Source organism: Ictalurus furcatus, chromosome 19 (genome assembly GCF_023375685.1).
Source record: "Ictalurus furcatus strain D&B chromosome 19, Billie_1.0, whole genome shotgun sequence".
NCBI lineage: Eukaryota > Metazoa > Chordata > Actinopteri > Siluriformes > Ictaluridae > Ictalurus > Ictalurus furcatus.
Window position 1 is genome coordinate 11,739,943 of NC_071273.1, and position 11,670 is coordinate 11,751,612.

The 11,670-nt window shown below is 40.2% G+C and overlaps 1 protein-coding gene across 1 annotated transcript; it reads right to left on the reverse strand.

Moving 5' to 3' along the window:
- Positions 1 to 4,761: 4,761 nt before the first annotated feature.
- On the reverse strand, positions 4,762 to 11,491 carry alg10 (ALG10 alpha-1,2-mannosyltransferase). Its single transcript, XM_053650371.1, has 3 exons — positions 11,204 to 11,491; positions 8,792 to 8,989; positions 4,762 to 7,539 (listed from the first exon to the last, which is right to left on the reverse strand). Exons 1-3 carry the CDS (start codon positions 11,372 to 11,374, stop codon positions 6,496 to 6,498), a joined length of 1,413 nt encoding a protein of 470 aa, XP_053506346.1. The 5' UTR covers positions 11,375 to 11,491; the 3' UTR covers positions 4,762 to 6,495.
- Between the last annotated feature and the right edge of the window lie 179 nt (positions 11,492 to 11,670).

The following is an 11,670-nucleotide window of genomic DNA, read 5'->3' on the forward strand; positions in this document are numbered from 1 at the left end:
TGTAATATATGTGTGATTACCGCAGACAAGATTTATGACTTGTACTGAAAAAAGGAACGAAAGCTATTTACCCGAAACGCTGTTGTAACGAAAGCCTAAGGACAGTTCCATCATTAAATGTCTACGCAAAACTCAGGAACAGGTTCTTCCCATCAGCTTCTGAAGTCTGAACTCAGACACCCCCACTCTGGCCTATGTTTTAAAAAAAAAAACCTGTACTGTACAATATTAAGTCTCTTTACACTCTTAAAAACCAGTTGTCTCTTGTCATTTGCACAACCATGGTACTTGTCCTTACACCACATTCTCAACCTTGCCTCATTGGACATTACTGACTAATTACTACATGCCATCTGTATAGTTACCTGATGGTCACCTGACACTTTCAGGAGTACGTCAGCATTTTTCAACCTAATCTCTATTCCCCACGTCTGTAAAATATGTGTGATTACCGCAGACAAGATTTGTGACTTGTACTGAAAGAAGGAAAGAAAACCATTTACCCGAAACTCTGTTGTAATGAAAGCCTAGGGGCAGTTCCATCCACTAAACGTTTATGCAAAACATATTTTTGCAGAATGCTTTTAGGAATTCTTCAGTCAAATGTCTTTGTAAATTAAACTCTAAATTTGCATAATTCATTCTTTCAGAGATGCGACCACTTTTTCAGTTCGAAGAAGTTGTCAACATATGAGGTAAATGTACCTCAGTTATTGCCTAGTCTCACAAGTAAGACCTGCTTTTGTTAAAGAGTCTGACATGCTGTGCCATAAATTTGTCCAAGAACTAACTAAAAAAGAAAAGGGACCGACTTTAAAAGAACCAACTTCATAAGGAAGCTGTCCATCTATCTATACATTTTCTATACCACTTATCCTACACAGGGTCGCAGGGGAGCCTGGAGTCTATCACACACATTGACACAGTACAGAAAATTTGAAAATGCCAATCAGCCTACAATGTATGTCTTTGGACTGGAGGAGGAAACCAGAGTACCCGGAGGAAACCACTGAAACCAGGGGCGGATTTAGTGATTTCGGAGCCCTAGGCAAAATATAGAAATGGGGCCCTATTCAATTGTATGATATTGTTGATATTTAAAAGTTTCAGCATATGCTATTTAGCATTAATAATTAAAAACATATATAATTTGCATTTAAAGGGGGCCCAAGGCGGTGTCCTATCTTTGCCTAGTGCTAAGTCCGCCCCTGCCTGAAACACTGGGAGAACATGCTAACGCCACGCACGCAGGGCAGAGGCAGGATTCAAACTCCCAACCCTGGAGGTGAGAGGCATCAGTACTAACCACTAAGCCACCATGCCCTTAAAGGAAGATGTCATTGGTGATTGTTTTTTTTTTTTTCCTTTACAAAAAACTCTTAATGAACCTTATAAAATGTATATTTAGTCTTGCTCTGAAAAGCTCAATAAAATCATGATTTTCAAGTTTGGTTTTGTGGTGCTTTTATGTGCACATACCATCCGGTGCAGAAAAGCCAAACGGATTGCAACCCGTAAGATTCTAAATCCCGTGGCCAGAAAAGTGTACCACAGGTATCACCAAGTAAATCACTTTTTACGGTATTGCTCCGATATGGACTGATTTTAAGACCTTAAATATCTTTTATCTCTCTTTTTTTAAGCTGGTTGACAGGATTCGTCAACTGCCCTTAGACTTCTATTGTATATGCATTTCAAGTAAATAGGTTTTCCATTTATATCTCATCATAGGTAAGCGTGAAAAAATTTTTTTGTGTGTGTTATAATCACATATACACTACAGATGCTGTAGATAGATATTATATTTAAAATCACCAGAGTATTCCTTTAATATGCCATTAGAGCATGAAATAGGATGAGACATATACAATTCTCACCCATAATGTGTAGTAGGTGTGCGGGATTGATGCACACTCATTTGAAAGAGAACTTGTTCGTTTATGTGTGCTCTTGCTCAGGCTACAGTACACTAAACATTTCCCAGAAAAGCCCTTCCAATCAGGACTCGGGCTAAACATAGCGCCTTAAATATTTAATACTCATGTATAGGTTGTGACCTCTGTAGCAAACATGCCACATGCTGAACTCCAACCGCTCATACACTGAGCAAGAATGGTACATTTAGTCTTGGGTGATATTAATAGCATCAGTACAGCTGCTACTCCAGCCCACACACACTTCCAGAAGTGTACACACACACACACACACACACACACACACACACAAAACGTAGCTGTGTCGAGGGATGCTCTGCCCTTGGTAGGGGACTTTGGTAAAGCAGAGTTGTCCTTTTGTCCTTGATTGGGAGGTTGTTAGAGGCACAGCATCAGAGCTCCTGTTTCTGCCAGAACTTTCTTCCTAATTAGCCAGTTTGCTTGCTTTAAACCAAAGTTCTCCTCCCTGCTGAGATTATTACCATTAGCTTACATAGAGACACAAAAACACATTCACTGCTGGGTGTTTATGAAGTGACAGACAGCAGGAGATTTAAACACTGTTTTTTTTTTTTTCTTCTTCTTCTTGAAATTGGACAAGTCAAATCTAGCCTGATGTCAACACCACTGAAAATGTGTGCAGATAATTATCTGGGATATGAGTTATATGACTTCATGGGGGCATTTCTATGTGGGATTATGACATCTGTGTCTTCTGTTCTCATCAATCATCACTACTGCTTTCGATTGGAGATTTGTCTGACCTAATTGGTTTATCCATTAATAATGGTTAACGTATACAAAGAACAACAGAACTGCAGACTTCTAAACTGGATGCTACATCCTGCTCATCACTTTGATCTAATAGAGGACCAAAACCAGAATATATCAGACAAGATGCAAGACAAGTTAGTTCCTGTTATCATTCATGTTATAGCAGCTGCAAACAGTTGCTGCCTCACTAGCCTCTGGGGGGGTTTTTCTGTCTATTGAAATTTATTTTAAAAACGCAGCTTATCATATTAGCGACAAACTGGAAAGTGCAAGACTGTCCCAACGCTCTAAATTTCTGTTTCCTACCCTTGAGCCGAACTCAAATACTTCCACCCAGTTGCCCCACCAATCCCATACACCACCAAAGAGGTTTGACTTTTGATCAAGGTGATATTTTTATTCATACACCTGTATATCTCGTGGAGCGATTTAACCATTGTACAGCACATCGAGTCTGTGTGTTTTCTGGTAGTTCTTGGAAAAATCAGCATGCGATTGTTTCGGAGAACGGTGCGCGGTTTGCAGCTGTTCGGCAGAAAGATTGAGTGGGTGGAAATACCAGATGGCAAAGGGAGATCTCTTTCTATAGAGGACATTTAGAGTGTTATTTATTGGGATTATGATGGGCGTGTCCATTGTACACCTATGGCCTATTTTCTTTGGTCCAGAGTGATGCTTTGACAGGTTATGTCCATCCATCCATCCACAACCGCTTACTCCTTTTCAGGGTCATGGGGGAACCTGGAGCCTATACCAGGAAGCATCGGGCACAAGGCAGGGTACACCCTGGACAGGGTGCCAGTCCATCGCAGGGCACAATCACATACACACTCACACACCCATTCATACACCACGGACACTTTAGACACGCCAATCAGCCTACCATGCATGTACCACCATGCAGCCTACCATGCATGTCTTTGGACTGGGGGAGGAAACCGGAGCACACGGAGGAAACCCCCGCAGCACAGGGAGAACATGCAAACTCCGCACACACATGGTCCCGGCGGGAATCGAACCCTGGACCCTGGAGGTGTGAGGCGAACGTGCTTATTCTCAGTTTCTTATTCTCAGGCAAACTTAAATTTTAATATGTTAATATTTGACATTTGTTAAATCTTGTTAAATATGTAAACAAACAAAAAAATAATAATTAATCCGCGATAGTGGAGATGAGTGGTGGAGAATGTTGAGCACTGGCTATTCTGAAATTTCTACAAAAATCAACATCTGTTCTCTGACCTTTTCAGATGTGGATGATGTTATAATGTTAAAAGGCCATAAAGGGCTATAGGTTGTGACTTAAAGCCGAATATCATGGTTAAGAAATGTATAATAAGAAAACTAATATTTGAAAAGAGTGTTTATGTTGTAGCTCAAGAAGAGCAATAACATTTTAGTGTAGAAAAATAACAGCACTAATTAACCATGTGTTAATGAATTAATTAACCATATGTTCCACTTTTTAAGATTTTTTTTTTTATAGAGAATCAGCCACATAAACATGCTATATGTCATGTACTAATGAGCTCTCTATTTATCCACTTTATTAAAGAGTAATGTATTGCTAAGTGACAGGGCATGTGGGAAGATAACAAATGTGAGAACACGAGAGTTTGCAATTAAATGAGGATAGGAGAGAGCAAAGTCACGATCGTGATCTCAGATGTGATTGTTAGCTGCACCTGTAAATTCTATGCATGCACGAGTCAAAGTCTGGCCTTAGGCTTTGTATTAATTGTGCGTTCCTGGATGCTGGTTGGAATGAGGATGTTTCGGCAAGTGAGTCATTTGCTGCGTTTTAGCTATATGATAAATTGTGGGGGAAAATACTAGAAAAAACAAGTTTACCTTTCTCTCTCTCTCGCTAACACATGAATTCATTATTAAACCCTTTCTTCCATTTATCTATACACTCCCTATTAATACTCAGCGCCATCTTCTGATTAAGAAACTCCATAGCCCGACTCTACCAGTATTTCCATGTCTTAAACGTTTCATGCTGCACCTTAAATTACACCAGTGGAGAATTTGTACTGTATGTCATTACTCTTCTGAAGCAAATAAAAGATAGTATCTCTTGTGCTTCGGATGGACATAATATTCATGCGTCCTATCAAATCTCTAAAATCAAAATAGTTCATTAGATATTTTACGGCTCTTCTTCCCATCACTAAAAACTACTCCAGACAGATATAACTGATGTCAGGAAAACGTGCCCCACAGACGTTTTATTTTTATTAACACTGTTAAATGCTTTGTGAAATAAAATGTTTGTCGCCCTCTTCCAGTTTCCTGCTTAGTAGAAGTTTCTAGAAGCTGTATCTAGGACATGGGGAAAGCACCAGAGCTCTGGGATTCGACCATGTGATAATGGCTCAGAAGAGGCCCGTAGGCACACCAAGCCTGGGTCAAAACAGGCATTTACAAAGTCACAATATTTCAGCCGAAACAGTGCGGTGCAGGATACAACAAAGAATAAATGTTTTTTTACAACAAGCTTGTAATATGCTCATAATTGAACAAGCAATATATAGTACGTATTTGGCTTATTAATGCATTGTGAAAGAAGAACAAGAATGTCATCACACATGCCAAATGATTCATAATTGGTCCGAGATTTTCTCATCCGACAGTCGGTCACCGTGTGAAACCTTCTCACATCTGACAAGAGAGAATGAGATGTAATGACAAGATGGTACTGATTTCCTGTCCAGAGCTCTCTGGTACTATAAAACATATGAAGAAATGTCAATAATTTTTCCTTCAGAAACTATTTCATACTGCCACCTAGTGGAAGACAGAGAGCTCTCTATAAGGTGAGTTGGATAAGTGATGTAGGTTTATATTGTGTGGGTTACGCAGCTGGTTTCACAGCGCCGAATTCCCCAGTAGCTACAAAAGCATTAATAGAACGTTATACACAGTTGTGAAACAAAAAGAGGCAATAATACATAATCGGTATTTTTATTGCGTCTGAACACTGGATTTAAACTCCAGCAGAGCAATTACAGAAAACAAGTACCTTTCATAAATAAAGGTAATTCACATGAAAACATACAGGAACTACGACTAATGTGATTGCTTTCTTTTATCAACAGACACATGGCTTAAACCTTGAGTTCAATCTAAATTTGGAGACAACAGCAACCTGATGCAATGGGACTGAACTATGTGAAAGTCATGTGGAACAAACATGGGAGTATCATTATTTTAGTATAAGATACGACAGTCAACTAGAGCTGGGCAATAAATATTTGACTGAGATAAAAATTCTGTAGAAAAATGTCCTTTTTTTCAAGATAGTCATGTTGGACATAAGTTAAACATAATCAGCAGATGGTTCAGTCCACAAGCTCTGTCTCTTTTCTATTTTCATTGGTTTCTGCCCACGCTCGGATTGGCTGCCACACAAAGACTTAGACAACAAGAGAGACAATGTGCTTGAAAGGTGAAAGTTTCGTGGCAGCTGCAGTGCTATTAACAACACCAGATTTTCTACAAATGTCCACATATGCAGAAATTTCACTTATCGCCCAGCTCTATCTTGAACCTTTAATTTGGCATACTAATATATGCACATGGCAGACAAGTGACAACTCAAAAGACACAGCAAACACAGACACGCTGTACAGTAAACATAACCCCGATAATGTTCGTGTTCACTGATATGAATGTAGAGTAAGAAGGTGTTCAAAGCAGGAAGTAAGAAATAAGAACTATGATCACATTTACTTTGTTTTTTTTTTTTTAATAAAAAAAGTGAAAAGATTATAGAGGTCCCATGTCACCACATGAATCTCTGCACTGCAGGGCTATCGGGCCACTGGAATGTCTTCTGGATGAAGATGTAGATCGTTGCCGCGTTGACCGCCGCATACAGAGCGAACTCAAGCAGCAGTCTGGGGAGGGATGAAAGAGGGACGTGGATGCGGTATAGCAGATACGGCAGGATAAAATACCGGAATTCGAGAAGCTTCTGAGGAACCGTAGCGGCCACCAGACACACGCAAAACGCCAAGATCCAAAACACTGACTTGGAATTCAGAGTGTCCATAAAGCTCCAGGCTGCAAACACATACGCGGGAACCAGGAGGAAGCGAACCAGCTCGTGCTTCTGGAAAATTCTCTTCCACACATAGAAGGGAAAATGCCTGTTATCCGCTAATAGGTACTGGTGGACAAAAGTGAATTTCCAGACCAGGATAAGAGACAAAACTGTGATCAGGAGAAAGAGGAAAGGATGCCTCTGGAGAGACTGCACAAATCTGACAAGCCTGTGGTAACAAAGGGATATAGGAAGGGAGAAGATCAACGTGAAGGAGAAGAAATAAAACAGCTGAGGCGCGTTCAGGCAGGCTTCATGATTGCTCCTGTCCCCAACCACAATCCCAGCATTCAACACCACAAAGACGACAAAGCCCAAAGCGACTACACCGTAAGGCCAGGTTGATAAAAGCACACTCTTTATGTTGACCGGAGATGTGAGGTATTTCGGTAAAAAGTGCGCTAATCTCTGCAATGAGATCTGCGATGCCGATTTCTCATCCTTCTTTTTCGACTGGTCCACCCTCCAGGCCTCGTCCATTTTCTGAGCCACGACCGTCCCGGCACAGAAAGCCACCCAGATGATGTTGGTCTGGCGGAACAAGATGGAGCAGATGCCCAGGAGAGCTGAAGCTTTGTGGCACCTGTACAGACACATGAGGTAGGCAAAGAGAGTGAAGAAGGTGGAGCCGGCATCTGTGTAGTAGAGGAACGTGAAGAAGTAGAGCACTGGGAAGGAGGACAGAGATATGGCAGAGAGCACACGCCGTCCGGTCGCACGAGACTACAGGGAAAAAAAAGAGAGAGAGAGAGAGAGAGAGAGAGAGAGACACTGTGGTGAGAACAAGGACACTTAATATATTAGGGTCCAAAAGTGTGAGTCTAATCCTGTTTTGCTGTATGTAATTGCTTAAGGAGTGTGATTGTGGATTACTCAAATCTGATTGGTCAGAAGGTGTTGATTCATTTTCTTTAACAGCGTCTCTGACATTCAAATCACAGGATTATTTATACGAACACGCTGGTTCTAATATCTAATTGTTTCTATAGCAGCGACACATCATGAAAGACTAATCATAAATGGATTAAGATGTATTATTTCACAAAAAACAAAAAAAACAAACAATTGTTGATATGGTTCATTTTTCTGTAGTGAAATATTTATTTAACATTTTTGAAGGAGATCTAAATCTGTATTTCTGTAAAGCTGCTTGAAGACAATATCCACTGTTAAAAGTGCTTTACAAATAAAATTGAACTGAATTTCTGAGAAATTTTGCATATTTGTCCCCTTTCCAGCAGTGACTTTATGATGTTGAGATCCATCTTTTCACACTGAGGACAACTGAGGGACTCGTACACAACTATTACATACGGTGCAAACATTCACTGATGCTCCAGAAGGCAACACCATACATTAAGAGCCAGGGGGGTGTAAACTTTTGAACAGGATGATCGGTGTAAATTGTTAGTTACATGACTCCCAGAAAACAACATGCTATCTTATTTGGTGTCTGAAGGACAGTACTAAATTAAAAAAAAAAAAAGATATTTAAACAAAATAATAACAATTTACACCGATCATCCTGTTCAAAAATTTACACCCCCCTGGCTCTTAATGTATGGTGTTGCCTTCTTGAGCATCAGTGAATGTTTGCACTTTTTTTTAATAGTGATGGATAATAGTGAATAAAAAGATGAATCTCAACATCATTTAGCCACTGCTGGAAAGGGGACAAATATGCAATTTTTTTTATAAATTCAGTTAGTATTGTGTCTTGTGGACTATATGTAAACATCTGTTATGTGAAATAGTTTATTCAGGACAGGACTAAATAAAAAACAACATGGGATTTTTATGATCCTCTTATTTTGTTAACAGTATTAACATTTAGCAGATTCTGCAAGGGGTATGCAAACTTTTGGGCACAACTATATATATATAAAGGTTCTCATCCATCTCTTGTGATTGTTTCACAAACGTATCCAGATGGATTTTTTACACTCTCATAAGGAATAATGGTAAAGATGAATACCTTGTCCTTGGGGTGTATTCTGCAGATGAGGAGATAGAGGATGTAGAGGTTGCCACAGTTGAAAAGCACATTGATGAATCGCAGCATGGCAGTGGAGCACATGGCTGTTCCTGTCCAACCCACCAACCACATGACCGGTTTAATCACTCCAACTGACAGCAGGTACAGACCAGGCAGCGTGGTGATCATAGGGTCCCACTAAGGAAAACACCAATGCTATGATTTACCAACACAGCCTGAGAAACATCCAGAGCTTCTATCAGCTAATTTAGGGCAGGACACTCCAAGCAGAAATGGCATTTTTGGTCAATTATTTTTCAGATTTTTTTGGGGATGAATTACATCTACAACCTGTGCTCTGTTAAAATGTAGTAATAAAACTACCAAAGCTTTTGAAGAAGACTTTAAGATCCGCCTACTTGGAACAATCACATCATGTCTGATCACTTATCACTGAAATGGTTGTTTCCTGATATAAATATTACACTGTGTGGAATTCTGATATACAAGGCATGTAACTAGAGTGGGAACACGTTAAACCACTTTGGTGTTTTAAAAATTTAATGAACCCTATGGGGTTTCGCATGCAAAAAAAACAAACAAAACAACAAAAAAAAACAGAAGCAGGTATGAAAGTCAGTCTCCAGAAGAACTGTGGCAGATTCTCCAAGATGCTCAGAAGAACATAAAAGCAATTTTCTGTATAAAACTGCACAAATTGTACCTAAGACTACTGATGGATTTTTTTCAAAAGGGTGGTCAAACCAAATATTGACTTTGTTTAAATTATTACTCTTTACTGCTCTTTGTAGTATTTTTATTTTTATTTTTTGAGGTAATCTTTGCTGTACAGAATTTCTTTGCATGTTCCCAAGAGAGAATTAGAACCGATCAGCCATAACATTAAAACCACTGAGAGGTGACGTGAATAGCAATGATTATCTGATGACAATGGCACCTGTAAAGGGCTGGGATATATTAGACAGCAAGTGAACAGTCAGTTCCTGAAGTTGATGTGTTGGAAGCAGGAAAAATGGGCAAGCGTAAGGATCTGAGCGACTCTGACAAAGGCCAAATTGTGAAGGCTAGACAACTGTGACAGAGAATCTCCAAAACTGAAGGTATTGTGGGATGTTCCCAGTATTCAGTGGTGAGTACCTACAAAAAGTGGTCCAGGGAAGGACAACCGGTGAATTGGCGACAGGATGATACAGGAACACTCACTGATACACGTGGAGAGCGAAGGCTAGCCCGTCTGGTCCGATTCCATAGAAGAGCTACTGTAGCACAAACTGCTGTGAAAGTTAATGCTGGCTATGACAGAAAGGAGTCAGAACACACAGTGAATCACAGCTTGCTGTGTATGGGGCTGCGTAGCCTCAGACCGGTCAGAGTACCCATGCTGACCCCTGTCCACCACCGAATGCATCTGCAAAGGGCACATGAGCATGAGAACTGGACCATGGAGCAATGGAGGAAGGTGGCCTGGTCTGATGAATCACATTTTCTTTTAACATCATATGGACGGGCGAGTACATGTGCATTACTTACCTGGGGAAGAGACGCCACCAGGATACACTGTGGGAAGAAGGCATCTGCTGTTCTGCTGGGAAACCTTGGGTTCTGGCATTCCCTTGGATGTTACTTTGACACGTACCACCTACCTAAACACTGTTGGAGACCACATACACCCCTTCATGACAACAGTATTCCCTAATGTCAGTGTCCTCTTTCAGCAAAATAATGCGCCCTGACACACTGCGAAAATTGTTCAGGAACGGTTTGAGGAACATGACAAAGAGTTCAAGATGTTGCCTCCAAATTCCCCAGATCTCAATCCGATCAGGTATCTGTTGGACGTGCTGGACAAGCAAATCTGATCCACGGAGGCCCCACCTCGTAACTTACAGGACTTAAAGGATCTGGTGCAAACGTCTTGGTGCCGGATCCCACAGCACACCTTCAGAGGTCTTGTGGAGTCCATGCCTCGACGGGTCTGAACTGTTTTGGTGGCACAAGGGGGACCTACACAATATTAGGCAGGTGGTCTTAATGTTATGGCTGATCGGTGTATATACTTTTTCAAATATAAAAAAGGTTTCTAAATTGAATATGAACAATTAATTGCTATCTAATGATATCTATTAACCTTAAATACATTGCTTAAAAGAATTCTATTAAATATTACCCCATTCACACCCTTCCTGTAGTGTCCTGTCTTAAGCAGTTTAGTTAGTGCTCACTTGCATATTGCACTGCAATCATAACTAATAAACAACTGCAGTATCTAGGAAATAAAAACAGTAAACACATCATAAATACAACATTGATGAGTTACATAACAGGAGTGTTGTAAACGCATCTATTTGTACACGTGTTTTGCGAGGAAGATGATGAGTGTGGATGTTTTACCTCGGTAAATTTCCCTTCACAGTATTTCTGAGCTTGTGGAACATGAAAGATTTCGTCCATGTACGACTCTCTTTGCTCCCGAGTGATTTTAGAAAAAAGAAGACATGATATAAAAAAATTTGTGCTACAAACAACAGGGAAGATGTAGCCTTCAAACCTCTCCATTATCATTTAAAAAATATATATATATATATATATATATTTGAGAACCTGTGTCACAAGGCGAATAAAATGACAACGCAATAACATTAGCTTTCACTACTTCAACTACAAAATCGCTGCAACCATATTGTACTGAAACTGCCTTCTACTTGGCTGGGGCTAGGGCGGGTTGAGGGTTGTATTCTAAATGGCTCAATTTTGTAAATGTAGTGCACTATGTAGGACGTAAGCGCATTACTTTACACCCTACGTAGGGAGGAAGGAGTCATTTGGAATGTAGCACTTGGTTTATTTGACAGTTCACT